The sequence below is a fragment of the Sitophilus oryzae genome, unplaced genomic scaffold, assembly GCF_002938485.1.
Source record: "Sitophilus oryzae breed Bouriz unplaced genomic scaffold, Soryzae_2.0 scaffold_815_pilon_pilon, whole genome shotgun sequence".
Taxonomy (NCBI): domain Eukaryota; kingdom Metazoa; phylum Arthropoda; class Insecta; order Coleoptera; family Curculionidae; genus Sitophilus; species Sitophilus oryzae.
The window spans coordinates 2,434,209-2,451,826 of NW_022147434.1; the positions used below are offsets into that span (position 1 = coordinate 2,434,209).

At 31.9% G+C, this 17,618-nt stretch overlaps 2 protein-coding genes across 13 annotated transcripts in view; both read left to right on the forward strand.

Moving 5' to 3' along the window:
* LOC115889561 (matrix metalloproteinase-14) overlaps positions 1 to 17,618 on the forward strand; it is a 109,124-nt gene that overhangs the window by 80,468 nt on the left and 11,038 nt on the right. For 7 of the 12 annotated variants that reach the window (XM_030909602.1, XM_030909600.1, XM_030909601.1 and 4 more), the window contains 6 exons: positions 1,025 to 1,162; positions 5,196 to 5,374; positions 5,436 to 5,563; positions 10,992 to 11,232; positions 12,766 to 13,050; positions 15,678 to 15,871. In XM_030909602.1, the coding sequence (XP_030765462.1) occupies positions 1,025 to 1,162; positions 5,196 to 5,374; positions 5,436 to 5,563; positions 10,992 to 11,232; positions 12,766 to 13,050; positions 15,678 to 15,871 (1,165 nt within the window). The remainder of the gene's footprint in view (positions 1 to 1,024; positions 1,163 to 5,195; positions 5,375 to 5,435; positions 5,564 to 10,991; positions 11,233 to 12,765; positions 13,051 to 15,677; positions 15,872 to 17,618) is intronic. The other 5 variants (XM_030909605.1, XM_030909606.1, XM_030909610.1 and 2 more) reach the window with 2 other exon arrangements.
* Positions 7,227 to 8,444, forward strand: LOC115889562. Its single transcript, XM_030909612.1, has 2 exons — positions 7,227 to 7,553; positions 7,645 to 8,444. The coding sequence occupies exons 1-2, from the start codon at positions 7,310 to 7,312 to the stop codon at positions 8,103 to 8,105; spliced, it is 705 nt and encodes a 234-aa protein (XP_030765472.1). The 5' UTR covers positions 7,227 to 7,309; the 3' UTR covers positions 8,106 to 8,444.

Sequence of the window (17,618 nt, forward strand, 5' to 3'; positions counted from 1 at the left end):
TGTAGATGTTATATTTACAAAATAATAATATAGAATTCATAACATTATATATATTCCTTTATACCTTTATTTTATGCAACTTGTAGTCTGATTATACAGGGTTTGCCAAAAAGTTCACAAAAAATGTATTTTTTTATTACTGAGATATTTAAAAAAGTTATATGGCATTTTTTTAGCATAACAACCGAAAAAAAATATTTTAACATATATTATACGCCAACTGTCATGGGGGCTAATTTCAAAAATCGTCCATACATATGCAACATGTTGAGTTAGGTAACTTTACGTTAATTAGAAAAGTTGAACAGAGTTGTATTTTATTATATCGAACAAAAATTATTTTTAAATGGTGTTGTTTAAAACTTTTAAATTTATTTAATTTTCTTAGATTTATTAAATTTAAAATAGAGGTTTTTTATAAACTTTATGAAAATTATAAAAAAATCGCACTTAGACGGAGATACAAATTCTGAACAACTTGTCTCTTGGTCTTTTATTGATATTTTGTTACCTAACTCAACTTTTGGCATAAAAAGATAATTTTTTAATTCTCAATTCGCTGCAGTGCAAAATTATTTTTTGCAAATCTCAAAATTATTTTTTCTTGTTATTGGATGCTGAAGGTTGATCTTATTGGATGCTGAATTGGTTATGCTGAAGAAATTCCGAATAAACTTTTTTAACAGCACAATAAAAAAAATCCAGTTTGTTGCTAACTTTTTTACACCCTGTATCTTAGAAATCTTTATTTCTCTTTTGAAGAGAAACATATCTTGTATCTTTCATAATTTACACAACACCTCGAAATTACATAAAAACAATAATTATAGATTTATCACGACGTATTTATTATTAATGAGACATAGATATCCAGCCTCAATGCATGAGCAATACTTTTATCATATTTACACTTTGCTTTACACCTTCAATATTGCATGTGCCATTAGCCTCTTTCATTAAACAAACTAACTTGCACAATCTCACTTGAATTCACGATAATGTCATATACACAACTACACTTCAGCCTCCGGAGACACATTACTTAACAGCCTCACAGCACATGTACAGTCTCGGTGTCGGTGTCAATCGTCAGTACAATCCATGGTACACTCCATTCACGAACTGGTATACCCCTCATACGCCAAGCTACAACCCTGGAAAAGTAAGTGCATGTAGTGAGAGAGAAGAGTTTATATCATCCACCAACCCTTTTATTATTTCTTATTTAGTAATTGCCACTTATTAAAATATCATATTCAGTTATAAAATCCAGAAAATTATCATCAAAACCTATTTAGATGAAGAAAGTCTTTATACGAACATACTCGTGAGAGTATCATTTGTCATAATTGAATCCATATTTTCATATTACATTTTTTTCCAAAAGAATGCTGCCTCGTAAGCGGGTAACAAAATTAAATACTTTTATATACAATAAGATAAAAAGTAAGTTTATGGTATCTAATACCGCCTATACACATACAGCTTGGTTGACTCAACTGTCGCGTCGGGCGAAAGAAATTGTCTCCACATTATCCGATTTCACAATAAATCAATATGTGTTAAGTTTCATTCAGACCCTCGCATTTAGTGGAATAAATTAGTGGTTTCAATTAGTGTAGAAGTTTGTTCCTTCAATTTTAATGTAACCATTCAGAATGTCAAAATTAGTGGTATATCTTTTCAATTAGTAGAAAAAGTTATCAAACTTTTAACTTTTCTACTAATTATACTTCAACATTTTTGAGAAATGTAATTTTGGCCTTTGATTATCTTCCGTCAAGAGAAATTGTGGTTAGGAACATAGATAAAAGAAAATAATATTCTATTAAGATAGATATGAAACTTAATAGTAAAATTTTGGGTCAAAGCGCCCCTCCGTGTTCTTAGTAGAGACTACGTTTAACCCAACATCTTCGCCTTTTCTGCTGTAAATATTTTTTATGTTTATATTTGATTTCAAAGGATTTAGTTTTAAAGTTCCACTGATATATTAGTATATCAGAGTAACTTTAATAAAACATAAGAATATATATATATTTTACAGTTTATTAAATATAAATTTTGACTACAAGGTAGAAAGTAAATCACAATATTTGATAAAACTTATAAGTATACTATTTTTACAGTTAATAAATAATAAAACTATTTCTGACTATGATATTTAAAATTTAGATAGAATATTAAAAAACATACCGGGTATTTGCAGACGCAGACCCAAATTCAATAAAAACCAAAAATTTTTCATGCGAAAATCGGGCTTTTTTCACAGAAAAAGTATTTTTTGATTTATCAACAATCATTGTCAAGTTGACAATATACAGGGTGTTTTCTAATTAGTCTAAAAAATTGTGGTGTGATTCCTCATGTGTTCTTAAAACAATTTTTATATAACCATTAGGTCTAAAGTACTTCCTTTCTGATCTACAGTTGCCGAGAAAAAATAAATATACTTATTAAGAGCCCGCCTTTAGCCGTTTTCTAACGATTTTTTATTTTTTAGATTAATGTAGAAGTTTGTTCCTTCAATTTTAATGTAACCATTCAGAATGTCAAAATTAGTGGTATATCACAGGCAATTAAATAAAAAATTTATCAAAAATTATTTTTCTTTTCTACTAATTACATACCGTGTTTTTTGAGTGAGTACTAAATTATTTTTTCAAAATCTTCCATCAAGTTTCCAGGCAATGGTTAGGAATCAAAAGTTGATTGTTTTATAAGCTAAATATTAGGCTTTCTCTATGGATACAACTGACTGACGCAAGCTGTTGCTAGGATATTCTATTAATTTTAATTGTGTTTTTAAAATATTGTGAATGATCGTAAACTAAAAAGTATAAAGTGTAATTGAAACCATTAATTTATTCCACTAATTGCGAGGTTCTGAATGAAGCTTTACTTTAATTTAAATTTCACCTAAATCTGAATTTTACCTCTCACAAATGACTTCTATTTTACTAAGAACAACAAAAATTTTGTACTGAAAACTTTGGTTTGTGTGATTTGATACTCCAATTTGGACCTAATTTATAATTATCCTAAAGGTGCGTCCAGACTTGTCATTTTAGCCCGAACAGAACGAACCAAACGCACAAGTCTGGACCTGTCCCCGAGCAGAACCGAACGCGCCAAACGTTTTCCGGAGAGTGTCGGTAAATTAGAGATGAGCGATATTTCACGAACTGTGATTTTTTCACTGATATTTAAAAATCACATATGACGATCGTTACTTTTTTTGTGAAGAAAGCGTGAATTGATATGTGATTTTCACAGCATGCAAACGAGCAAAAAGTCGACAGACTTGTTTATCCGTTAAGTTATTTAATATAACATAAACAAAATGGAAATACCGATACCGATTACTATTGCCGGCCGCCTCGCTTTCGTTTAATATCGCTTTTTTTAAAACTATAAACGGTGATGGTACATTTTAGGTACGTCGTCAATCTTGAAGTTATTGATGTAAATTTGATATTAATATATTCTACAATTAATGTTTTAACGTTTTAAGTACGGATCGTACGAATACTCGGCTAAATCTTTGAGATTTGAGATCACTGCAATAAAATTATTTATTTTTTGAGGTTAGAAAAACAATTATTCTTAAATAAACAAAACAAACCCGCGACCTTGCAACCCGGCATGTAACCGATAATAAATGCAACTTGACTAGTGAATAATAAATACTAAATGAATCAAACCCAAACTTGTTTGTCTCAAATCTAAAAAAAAAGTAGATATAAATAAACACGTGAGTATTACGCCTTAACTGGGAACGGGGCAACGGGGACGGAGCGACAAGACTTGTTATTGTTATTGAAACTGTGATCACATCACGTTTAAAAATCACTGATATTAAAAAATCACAGTAACAAATATCAGTGTGATTAAAAAATCACGATATCGCTCATCTCTCCGGTAAATCCAAATTGCTCAAAAGGATTTAGCGTTCGTGCTGTTCGCAGCATTTGTGTCGTTCGCGCTCTGTCACTAGCATAATTTCCATGAAAATGCTTAAAACTGGCCCATTTCTCGTAACAACAAGTTAGTGACTCGATGCATGTCGATACAATCAAAAAAACACTAAAAGCTACTGCTAAATTAGTGTGCATGTTTGTTTTTATCTTGATAATGGGTTGTCGTGGTTGGTTTTGTACATTTACTAGTAAAAACTTAACTACTACGGTATACACACAAACATTTCGAGCAGATGGAACATTTATATTACACGTAATGCATTTAACGCAATATAATATATAAACGTTTTATAAATGGCTGCTATCTTCGATTTAGTGGTCCAGAACTCTCCTAGCTCTTCTAATGTGCTGTACTTTCTTTAATGAGAAACGAAGATTTCTCATATATATTTTTTTACTACTAAAATAGTTACCGATGTGTTTTAGATGTATTAAACTTTTGTTTTACTAGGTGGCAATTATTATTTTCTTTATATATTGGTTATTATTAATCAACTTTAATGTAATTTGGAACTACAGTATCTTATATATTTTTGATCAAGAATCAGATTACGACAATGCACTATTTTATTTTGTAAATAGTTAAATGTATATTATATTCTACAGTAAATTTGCTAACGCATAATTAGATATAAATAACTTTTTGGGTCATTATGAGGCAGAGGATATAATAATTCGTGTGACCCTTAATGTTAAATGTTTCTTTAAAAACAGAAACAATAGTATTTTGAATTAAAATTTCTTGAAATTATATAAAATATGTTATTTTATATTGCAATTTAAAGGTATTTTATTATTACAATATTTTTACAATTACTTTTTTTATGCAGTGGTGTATTTGTTATTGCTTTTAGTATAATTTTTGTTTGTGTTTGTGTTTAAATATGTTTTTATTGGGAAATATCAGTTATAATGAACTCTATTTTAAGCTTTCAAATTTCTTTGGTTAAAAGCAAAGCGCTACTTCAGCTATTTTTTCCGCTATATACAATATGATCGAAAAAGAACGGCATCAGCAATGGCTTTGAAATAAAGATCGCTATCATTTTATATGTAATACTATATGATCAATGTCATCGATTATCATTTCCGAGCTAACTGGACGCTGTTTCTTTTTTAATCATACGGGATTTGAAATATGATTGATCTACAGTATTTATTTTTAGATAAAAAAATTATTCAATTTGAAACTAACTGTAATATTAAACTATATAGGTTTTTGGAGGAGATGCTCATTTTGACGCAACCGAAAGTTGGTCGATTAACAGCTACCGAGGCACGAATCTTTTTCAAGTAGCTGCACACGAATTCGGCCACTCTTTAGGTCTAAGTCATTCCGATGTGAGGGAAGCACTTATGGCCCCTTTCTATAGGGGATACGATCCACTTTTTAGGTAATATTAAGTTTTTGATGTCAAATAAAATATTACTAAATTTTTTTATTTGAAAAATTAGTTTGGATCAGGACGATATCGACGGTATCCAAGCATTGTATGGAAAGAAAACGAAAACCGCTGCAAAACCACCTAGCGATGAAGAACCTGTAGATGAAAGTCAGCATACACCAAAAACTGTAAAGCCAGGTATGCATTAACCAATATTACAGGTTTGTTCCGACACGTCAAATTATCATTCAGTATATAGGGTGTCCCACTTTCGTGTCATTTCCAGAGTTATTCTTTATGAGTAGAGGAATACAAAGATGCTGGTTTCACATTACTGTACTATTTTTTAAAGAAACTAGGAGGTGGTATACCTAGATTTGCTCTAGACCTCTTAGTTCCTGAAATACCGGGCGAATTTGAAATTATTGCATTTTTCGTCTCCCGTCATATATCGGTTATCTTATAACTTATTCGGTGAATACTGAGTTCCACAGAGTTTTTTACGTTGAATCCAGTGACGTAATAGTTTTTCGCTGAGATCTGTCATTTTCGAAATATGACTCGAAATAGAGATAAGATAAACGAGATACGAGGGGAACTGAAAAATGAAAAAAAAACTCAAATTTGCTCTGTATTTCTGAATTAAAATTTAGTAGCATTTTTAGTTTCATAAAAAAGTAGCATAGTGACAGTAAAACCGCATCTTTGAATCTCTTCTCAAAAACGAAAAACTTCATAAAATACACGAAAATGGAACATACCGTATAATCATACGCTCAAGAGCAACACAGAAAATAAGTCCACAGGGTTTTTAATGAACAGTATGCTTAGCGTTCAAATTTTATTTTTGATCATCCAAAAACAGGTTTTACAGGTTTTATGACCATCGTTTTTAATTCCTATGCGGAAAACGAAAATCCTGGGATTTCGTTTTCTAAAAAAATGTCTATTGGATAAATTTCTGATACATTTAATTTTTGATAGAGAAGAGTTCGTATTATCAGTTGGAAGAGTTTTATTATCACCGAACAAAAGAGTTTCATTATAAGTGGGCAGAAGATTCTGAGAAGCTATTTAAAATTTGTCTAAACAATATTTTCTAATCAAAAAAATTCTTTGGGTATGTAGAACAACGTAAGAGGTATCTGTTCTGCCATATATTAATTGCTCTTTGAATCTAGTGCCTTCTGCTTAGTGTCTTCTAGTTGAATCTGCAACCTTACGTGATATTTTCCGTATTGCATCTCTATATACGATTACCTAACAGTTTCTGTGATTAATAACTTAAGTTTGATAATGACATTTTCAATGGGTTTAATTCTTGATCACACGGCATTGACGTATAATGTGACTCCTATATATTTGAAAGTTTGACTTGAATTTTGAATTTATACCTGCGTGTCTAATAGTTTTATGGATTAGTCCAAATATCACATCGAGTATCGATCCCAAATTAAATTTTATATAGTAGGGAAGAGTGGGGCACGTTCGGCCATGGGGCACAATCAGCCGCCAGTTATAAAAATTTGAATTTTAAAGTTTTCGCGCCGATTTTGTTCTTAAAAGTTGGCAACAAACCCCCGCCAGATAAAATATTCGTCACATGTGTTTAGTTGAAGGCCAAGAGGTTTTTATTCAGAAAACAGAGATTTTGGCAGAAAAAGGTAAGTTTCGCTAATATTCTTATTTATGGCATATTACCTGTTTATATTCATCCCAGTTTTTCCAAAATCGAGTTATATTAGCTTTGGTATATGTAGTTTAACTGTTTATATTAACATAACCTATAATTTATCCCATTTCAGTGCTAAATAAATTTTTATTTTAAAAAACCGGTTGGGGCACTTTCAGCACTGTTAGTGGGGCACCTTCGGCCGGTGGCCGAAAGTACCCCCCGGTGGCCAAAAGTACCCCACAAATTAAATGTATTGTACAATTTTATAGATGGTTCGCAATTATAAGCCCAAAACAAATAGGGCTAATATAAATGAAGATACAATGCGGCAGGCCTTGAGAGAAGTTTTATCCAAAAACATGTCTCAAAGAGAAGCTGTTCGAGTTTATGGCATTAAAAGGCAAACTTTGCAGTCCCGAATAAAACAGATATTAAGAACTATGAACGTCGAAGAGTATTTGCAAAGAACTGATGATGATGGCTATGAGAGTGAATCGGATTTGCAAGAGAAGGGTAAACAAAAATAATTACTTCTGCTTTGTTCGCTCTTTAATTAATTTTTTTGATGGCCAGATTGTAATAGGAATTTATTTTCTTGTTCTAGGTAAATACGCTACTAGAAAAGTTTTTTCGACAACGCAAGAAGAAAAGCTGGTAAATTATTTGAAGCAATGCTCAAATATGAATTATGGCTTAACTTATGAGCAAGTAAGGGTTATGGTTTATAACTACGCAAGAATTCTGCCAAGTTGCAAATACCCAAAAAACTGGAATACCCATAAGAAAGCAGGGGTTGACTGGCTGTATGGTTTTATGAGGCGAAATCGCACGTTGTCGTTACGAAAACCAGAGAGTACAAGTTTGGCAAGAGGATTGGGTTTTAATAGGAACCGAGTAAATGAATTTTTTAATAATTACAAGAACGTGTTAGAAAAACACAAATTTACACCTGAACGAATTTTTAACCTAGATGAGACTGGTGTGACTACGGTATTGAACCCACCAAAGGTCATAGCTACAAAAGGGAAAAAACTCTTATTGCTTCGGCCGAGAGAGGAGAATTAGTAACTGTAGTAGGAATTATCAACGCAACAGGAACTGCACTTCCTCCTGTATACATTTTCCCGAGAGTGAGAAATATAGAAGAGTATCTGGAAGGTAGTCCTGCATTAAGTGCCGCTTTTGGAAATAAATCAGGATGGATGGCCGGGGAATTGTTTGTGAAGACACTAGAACATTGTAAAACATACAAAATGCAGCAGAGAAAATAAAATTCTCCTTCTTATGGATAATCACGAATCCCATACAACTTTGGATGTGATACTTTATGCAAGGGAAAATGGAGTAGTTCTTCTTTCATTTCCACCGCATACATCGCATAAACTCCAACCACTCGATATTGGAGTTTTTGGTACGTTTAAAAGCAAATGTTCGGTTTCTTTAAATGAATGGTTGTCAAGTAATCCTGGAAAAACAGTCACCGTTAAACTTATACCAAAACTCACTAAAATCCCATTTTTAGAAGCATTTACACCACGTAACATAACCAGTTCTTTTGAAAAACCAGGAATATGGCCAGTTAACTCCTTAGTTTTTACAGACCAAGAAAATATCAACATTTGGTTCAGAGGGGCAACTTTTTATTTTTAATTTGAAAAGAGATACTAAAAAGTCAAATAATTTAGCTAACAAATTACTTAAAAAATAATTAAAATCCGGTCCACTAAGACACAATATACAGGGTGGTCCAAACTGTATTCCGGAAACTTCGGCAGCATATTCTGCAGATAAAGATCAGTATAAAAGTTCGTATAAATATATGTCCTAAAATGCTTAGTTTTTGGAGATGGGGTGTAGAAGTTTATTTTGTTTTTATTTTTCAAATAATTTCTGAGGTAGTAACGTCAATATTTCGATGAAAATTGGTATCCTGGGAGTTTTTGACATGAGAAATTTGATTTTTGATGTCAATATGACTCCTACTTGTACAGGGGCGACACCTATTTATATGGTTTGAAAGAGTAATAACTCTTCGACCGTACCTATGAAACTACTGAGTAAAAATATTCATTTACGGCGCTTTTTACGTAAAAAGAATCTCTTGGTAAAAATCGCTAGGAGAGATGGTTCTCGAGATATTTTGAATCAAAATTATCAATACTTGTCATCATTGATAAATAATTAAACATGTTGACCAATAGTCATTAAGCTGAAACAGACCACCACCGAAATCCGTTAGCTGAGAAACAGGATGGAGGAACCGAAAATGACCTTATTGAACGAGGAAGATTTTAGAAACCAACCGTCTACCTCTAAAGAAGCCATTGCCTATTCTTGATGAAGTCGTAAGTGAGAGTTCTGTAAAAACTAATGCAGGAATCGAAATGTTAACTCCTAGTGGTTCGACTCCCAAAAGTTTTAGACCCAAAAACTATACCAAAGAAAGCCTAAAGCTAATCAAGGGAAGTCAGAATTTTTCTTACCGAGAAAAAAGAGGAAAAAAGAAAGAAAATAGAAAACAAAGCAAAGAATAGAATTGAAAAGAAAAGAAAGGGAAAGTTGAAGAGAGACCTTACAGATAATGAATCAGTCAAAAATAAAAAAAATAAAACAGGTCAAAAGAAGGTATTTTCAAGCTCTAGTAGTGAATCATCGGGGTCTGGTTTGGACTATGATAGTGAGACAGAGGAAAACCTAAGTTTCGGATCACTAAGAGAAAGACAAAAATAAATTAAATAACTTTATTCTAGTAAAATTTTCAGTGAAAAATACCACAATACATTATATTGGTTGTGTGCAAAATATTTTTTCAGATAATACATACCAGGTGAAGTATCTTAGACGCAGAGCAAACACCAATAAATTCCATTTTCCCCAAGTGGATGATATAGAAATGTGTACACGAAATGATGTGTATGCCATATTGACAAATCCTATTAAGTCCAGAAGAGATTCGAGTTTAACTTTTTGTTATAATTTTGATAATATTACTGTAAAATAGGAAACCACTATTTTTCTAAAGAAGTTTTAGAATTTAGAATTTATTTGTTATGGTTCAAGTTTAAAGATTTGTATTTGTTTTATAGTTTTGACAACTTGAACTTTTAATCTTTAAAATTTAGTTGTTGTCACTTACAAAATGTTTAATATAATAAAAACAAGTTTCTTTTAAAAGTGGTTGCATTATTTTAACAGTTTTAACAAAAAACGTCAATGTGCCGAAACTGCCCGAATAACTGGCCGATTGTGCCCCTATAGGGGGCACAATCAGCCAATATGCAGACATATAGTACATACAGTTATAACTAAATATTTTTTTTTGTAAAACGTTATAAAACATTAGTCATGTAAAATAGCTGTGTAAAGAATGTGTCAATTGTCAATGATTCTTTATTAGAACCTAAAATCGTCTGGAACATTTTTGTAGTAAAAATTCGATTATAGGGCTGAATGTGCCCCAGTCTCCCCTATAGTTAATCTGAAGTCATATGGAATAAATTGGGACTCTTAATGTCGGCACGGTATTTGTAGGCATTGTGGGCACAAAGGAATTGAGAGTCCCTGTACTTCCACTTGGCTTGGGCGTCCCATTTAAAAAAACATAACTTTGAGTCATATTTCGAAAATGACATCTCTCAGCGAAAAACTAGTTACACCACTGGATTTGACGTGGAAACATATACTGAACTCAATTTTCACTTAAGGTTATAGAATAAGCGAGATACTAGGGAAGTCAAAAAATGCAAAATTTTTTCTGTATTTCAGGAACTAACAGGGCTAGTATAAATGTGTGTGTAGCATCTTTAGTTTAATAAATAAAGAAGCACGGTGACAAAGATACGGTGAAAACCGTATTTTTCTAGTTCTACTGATAATCGAGAAACCCCATAAACACACGAAAATGTGATACTCTGTACAATTTAAAATATATTAATTTATATATTATTCCAGTGTCAGCAGGTAGCAGCAGTTTATGTTCAGATCCGAAATTCGACACGATTTTTAATTCGGCGGAAGGATATACTTTCATATTTAAGGGAGAGAAATACTGGAGACTGACAGAGGAAAGTGTGGCTGCTGGCTATCCAAAATTAATTAGCGAAGGATGGCCAGGCTTGCCTGGAAACATTGACGCCGCCTTTACCTACAAGAATGGAAAAACTTACTTCTTTAAAGGATCCAAATACTGGAGGTGAGTTTGATTAATATTATTGACTTTTATTACACTCGAATAACAATTAAATAAGTAATGAAACATTCTTTAACACCACTTTTTTCTTGAAAGTCGTTCAACTAAAATATTTTAAGTAGTTCTTATAGAGATAATACATTTTTTTGGTATCGTTACATACTAAATTTTTAAAATAATGTCTATATCTTTGGGGTGGGTTCATTTCTTGAACAAGGTCTGGGTTTTTCACTGGAAACGATCTACTTTCTAATGTTACTCTAATATACAGTGTGTCAATTTTAAAACTTTCCACCCTTAATATCTTTCTTGCAATTAAAAATATGAAACATTGGAAAGACACGTCAATTTTATTTGTAAGGGGGACACGTTAAATGAATATGTTTAGCCTTTTTTTCAAACCACTAGGAAGGGTAGATGTCACCCTTACAATCTTAAAAAAAATGGCGGTTAAGTGGCACATCGTTTTAAAGGTCGTTTAATTCTCTTTTTAATGGTTCCTACTTTGTTGCTTTTTGTCCAGAGGTTTCCGAATAATCGCGTTTCAAAGTTGCAGAAACAATTAAACATGCTTGCATTGAGATTTTGATTTTCAGGCTAGTTTACACAAAAGTTATTGCAATGGATCTCCTTGTAGTACAAATTATAAGAAGATTAGGTTACATCACTTACATCTGATAAGTTCTTTAAAATGTTGTCCATTTTCCTGTAAACAATAATAAAGTTTGTTTTCGAACTCCTCCCTAACATCGGAAAACTACAACGGGAATTGATCGGAATTCTGCTATAATTCGCCTTTTAAGATCATTAATATCAGTAGGTCATGTTTTATAAACAATGCATTTATGTCCCCCAAAGAAAGAAGTCTAAGGGTGTTAAATCCGGTGGTCTTAGAGGCCATTCAATTGGCCCCCTTCTGCCAATCCATGTACCCGGAAATCTCTAGTTTAACCACTGTCGGACCGGAAGAAGATAATAAGTTGGAGCACCGTCCTGCTGGAATGTTAACAAATCCTCCTGTAAAACTTATAATCTTCTAATCATTTGTACTACAAGGGGATCCATTGCAATAATTTTTGTGTAAACACTACCCTGAACATCAAAATCTCAACGCAGGCATGTTTAATTGTTTCTGAAACTTTGAAACGCGATTATTCGGAAACCTCTGGACAAAAAGCAACAAAATAGGATACCACTGAAAAGAGAATTAAACGCCCTTTAAAACGATGTGCCACTTGACCCCCATTCCCATTTAAGATTGTAAGGGTGACATCTACCCCTCCTAGGGGGTTTGAAAGAAAAAGGCTAAAAATATTCATTTAAAGTGACCCTTACAAATAAAATTGACGTGTTTTTCCGATTTTTCATATTTTTAACTTTTTAACTTCAAGAAAGATATTAAGGATGGGAATTTTTAAATTTGACAGTGTATGTAGATTTCTTTTGAAGTGGTGGTAAAATGAGTTGTTTCAAGGAATTAAATTTTTTGTTAGCGGTAATATTATTTTAGATGACTAACGATTTTGTATTTTATAGATATAAGGGTAGAAAAGTTGATGGGGATTATCCTAAAGAAATCTCTGAAGGTTTTACTGGTATTCCCAATAATATCGACACAGCAATGGTTTGGAGCGGTAATGGAAAAATTTACTTCTTCAAAGGCAGTAAATTCTACAGGTTTGACCCTACCCAGAAACCGCCAGTTCCAAAGAGTTTTCCAAAACTAGTTTCAAATTGGGAAGGTGTTCCAGACAATTTGGACGCAGCTTTCCAATGGACGAACGGATATACGTACTTTTATAAGGATGGAGCTTATTATAGGTAATTTTATTTTTGAATTAGTTAAGAGATTCTTTGGATCAAACGTCATTCATTAAAAAAGAAGTAATTGAAAACATTATTATTAATAATATAAAAATGTGGGCGATATTGAAAATCTTACAAATTTAAGCACCTTTTTTTTAGTTTCTACGTCAAAACGTTAAAACGGTTCTTTAACATATCTTTTTTCCGTCGAAATTAATGTAAATTGATCAAATTTGACTGAGAGTTAAAATATGTGAAACTGAACAATATTTTTAAAAAAATATACATTTTTTAAAATAGGTCCGATTTATGCTATATCTCCGAAACTAAAATTTAATAAAAAGTCAAACTACATATGTCTACAAATTCATTTCCCCAATAATATAATAAAAATATTTATAGAATCCCGTGTCTCCAATAGTTTCTTAGTAAAAATTTTAATTTTTTAAAAAAGGTCTGATTTTCGCTATATATACCGGGTGCGTCTCGAAAGTGGCTCACTCCTATAACTTTTTTATTTTTTCTGATAAAAAAACGAGATTTGGTATGTTAGTATATGATATAAATTAGGATTGATTGATGTATTAAACTGTTTTTAGTAACTTCCTGTTTTACCGGAAATGACTACAACTTTTGATTTTTCAATGACACCCTAGGTATATTTCTACTCTATTCGATAGAATATGGCACTCTGAATAGAATGACAGATCATATGTCAACTTTCGACATTTTCGCTTAAAAACAAATCGTATTTTAAACTTCAATCTAGAGTGTCATGGCTGTATTAAAAACACTAAGTTTTATACAAGGATCCTTGGAAAAATAGTTTTGTGCGTCTAATGTTTTTCGTGTCTTGTCCTGGCCGGTTAAAAGATGACCAAATCGTTTTTTTCATCATATCTCAATTTTTTCAAACGGAACAAGGGTGGCTCGTTAGCATATTTGGAAAAATATTTTTTTACGAATAATTTGATACCACACAATTGGTATTTCGAGTCAAATTGTCGTTATGAACCGCATGTTACAATTTCAAATAAACCATATGCGAAATGTCAAAAATTGACATACGATGTGTCATTCTATTCAGAGTGTCATTTTCTATCGAATAAAGTAGAAATATACGGAGGGTGCCCTTTAAAAATCAAAAGTTGTGGTAATTTCCGCTGAAACAGGAAGTGACCAAAAACAATTCAATACGTCAATCAATTCTAATTTATATCATATACTAACATACCAAATCCTGCTTTTTTATCTAAAAAAAGATAAAAGTTATAGGGGTGAGCCACTTTTGAGACGCACCCGGTATATCCGAAACTAAAATTTCATAAAAAGTCATACTATGTCTACAAATTCATTTGTCCAATAATTTAAGTTTATTAGTTATAAAACTTTAAGTTTTTATACAGGGCATTTAAAAAAAAAATTATACTATCTCTCATAGGGATATTCCTCTTGTAAAAATATGACTTATTTTATCTTTTATTATTCTGCTTCTTTCGTAGCTACAGGGGGTTAAGGTCTACATTTTTTTCGCTTTATTATACTTTTCTTCCAAGTGCTTTTAGCGATTCGAATGAAATTTTGCTAAAAAAGTGTCGACCTATTCACCAGGGACGTGCGTATGGGTTACTGGAATATTTTTCTAATAAAAAATATGTGCGGTACTGACTTTTTTATCCGTTATCAAAATTGTGTAGATCGTTTAATGCCGATTAAAAGTTGTCTCTTGATATTTTGTCGATTTCGGCCTTCTTGATGAGATAAACGGAATTTTATTAATTTGCCTTAATCCAAGTTTAATAGCAAGAAAAAAAACTTAAACTTAAAAAAATAATGTCATTAACTAGCCAAAGTGTCAAATGAATGCATAGTTTTAAAGTTACAGGGTATTAAAACTTCAAAAATAGGTCTTTTGTAATTATCTTAAATAACACTATTCTTTTTTAATTTGCTGTATAAATTCAAGTATACATTTTAATAACATTTAATAATACATTAGGTTAAATAAATGATTTATTAATTTTATTGTTATTAATAAAATTGCGTTTATCTTATCAAGGAGATCGAAATCAACAAAATATCAAGTTACAACTTTTAATCGCCATTAAACGACCTATTTAATTTGGTAAAAAGAGAAAAAAAGTCAGTGGCGCACATGTTTTTTTAAGAAACTATACCAGTGATAACCCATATGCGTGTCCCTGGTGAATCTGTCGATAGTTTTTTAACATTAAAATTTGCCAGAAATTATTTAAAATACATTTTTAGGCAATTTGCATAAGGTAGTATTATTGCAACACAAAATTTAGTAAATAGAAAAACTTCAGTACAATATTTGGTTTTAAAAACTTAAATACGCCTATAGAAATGAAGCAATAAAATCGTAAATATTTAAAACGGTAAGATTAAAGTGCAGTAAACCTTAATAAAATGTACCTTTATTTTAAAAAGTTGAAACTAAAAATGTAATAATATACACGGTGTTTAAAAACACAACTTTGATATTTTTTCTTCATTCGAGACTCTCTGTACCTTTTGAAAATAATTTTAAATTGTAGCCTTATAACGATCTCATTACTTACAATTTCTAAAAATCCATTAGTCCAGTTATGCATTTATTAATAACTATTTTGTGTTTTTAGGTTTAACGATAGGGCATTTGCAGTGGACGTAACAACTCCTGCCTTCCCAAGGTCGACCGCCTATTGGTGGTTCGGTTGCCAGGATGCCCCTTCGGGAACTGTCGGAAGCAGTGAGTCGAGGGGCTGGTTGGTTGATGGAGGGAGCGATAGCGATACCCTATCAGACGATCAAAATAATTTTGATATAGATGCAGGTAGGATAAAATCACAAGTTTATTTTTTATTTGCTTGAAAGATGAAGAACAAAGTATGATCTTAAAAAAGTCTCTGATTTCGTACTTTGGCTGTATTAAATTTAGTAGTGACGCTTCTAACAGGTGTATCTCTGAACGTTATCAAACTAAAACCGATGGTATTTTCCTAAGCTACTGTTTTAATTATCAAAGCCGTGATTATGTTGGTGCTGTGATTAACGATAGATGCAAAGATATAAGCATCCGACGAATTTCTGCTTTTATGGTTTATGACCGCGCCAGTCGTCGAAGAACTTTTTTCGACGATTTTCCTAGATTTTCCTCGGATTTTCACGGATTTTTTAACAGGACACTGTCTCCTCAATGAACGAATGTCTCATCAATAAATTGAAGCGAAGAAACAACAGGAAATACAGATTCATTTGGGAAAATTGGGAACACCAAACCAAACCAAACACCTCATCACTAATTACGCGACAGGACAACCATTTGTGTCGTAAGCTTTGGTACTACTGATATTGTAGATGGAGAACTAACCTCTGTAAAATTTTCTTAGATACTGGTTTTGGTAAAAAAATTGAGACAGTATTATGAGCTGTAACTCAAGAAAGGAGGACACAATGGATCTATAATGTAGCGGTGATAAATTTTCCTTCTCCCATACAATCTAAAATCTACAAGAGGTCGTCCAACAGTGGAAATAATGTTGCTATAGCTGAATATATCCCTATTAAAATCTATGTAAGCAGCTTATTTAAATTCCCTTGTATTCCAATTGGTATATTATTTTTTAATATTTTTATAGCGTTTTTTTAAACATTACCACTGCGAACGGCAGCTTTTCGTTGGTAGAGCAGTCGTGGATAAGGTATTTCACTTGAAAGAAACTAACTAACAATAATAAATCGAAAATACAAATATTGGTCGCCAGGCATGAACAGAGAAAGAAAACACAGTTGTTTATTACTTAAAACTAGTGACTATATTCATTCATGATGTATTCTGATGGTAAATAGCATTGTACAATTTTAATAATTATTATAGTGGTTATATGTCGAGTAAAAGCTATGTTAGAAATAATATTAAATATATTCAATGAAAAGACTATAAAAAAATACCATACATGTAAAGTTATAGAAAATGTATAAAAGGTAGCATTACTTTAATTAATTTGATATATTTTATATGATGTTAAATCGAAGATGTTGCAACCCGTAGATTCTAGAATCTATGTTTGGTTATTCATCTGTTAAAATAGCGCAATAATAATATCTATAGAAAGTAATACTATTACAAGACGTAATGTAATGAAACCTAAGATCTAAATCATATTGTAACTACTAAATCGACATAAATGTTCTTAACGATCTAACGACTAAACATAGTCTGTACGATATTATTTAAAATGTACGTTATTATGTTAAGACTGACAATTGACTGAAAACTAGAACTTAAATCTACACTTAGCTGTTCTTTATGCAATCATGCTTCAAACAGTAACAGCGTGAGGTGGGCTCGCATCTCTGTACTGTCTCTCGGCTATCCTGTTGGCCAATACAACAAAAGAGGCCAGAATGAGGACACCATGAATCAATACAGCCGTAACTATTGACTAGGCTTAGAAATGGGAAAGAAGCAGCATGGGGCTCAAGCTACATCCACGCTGGGGCACTCTATATATAAGATAAACCATCCCTACATGGGACACTCGTCCACAGGACATCCGTACATAGGGAATCCAACCATA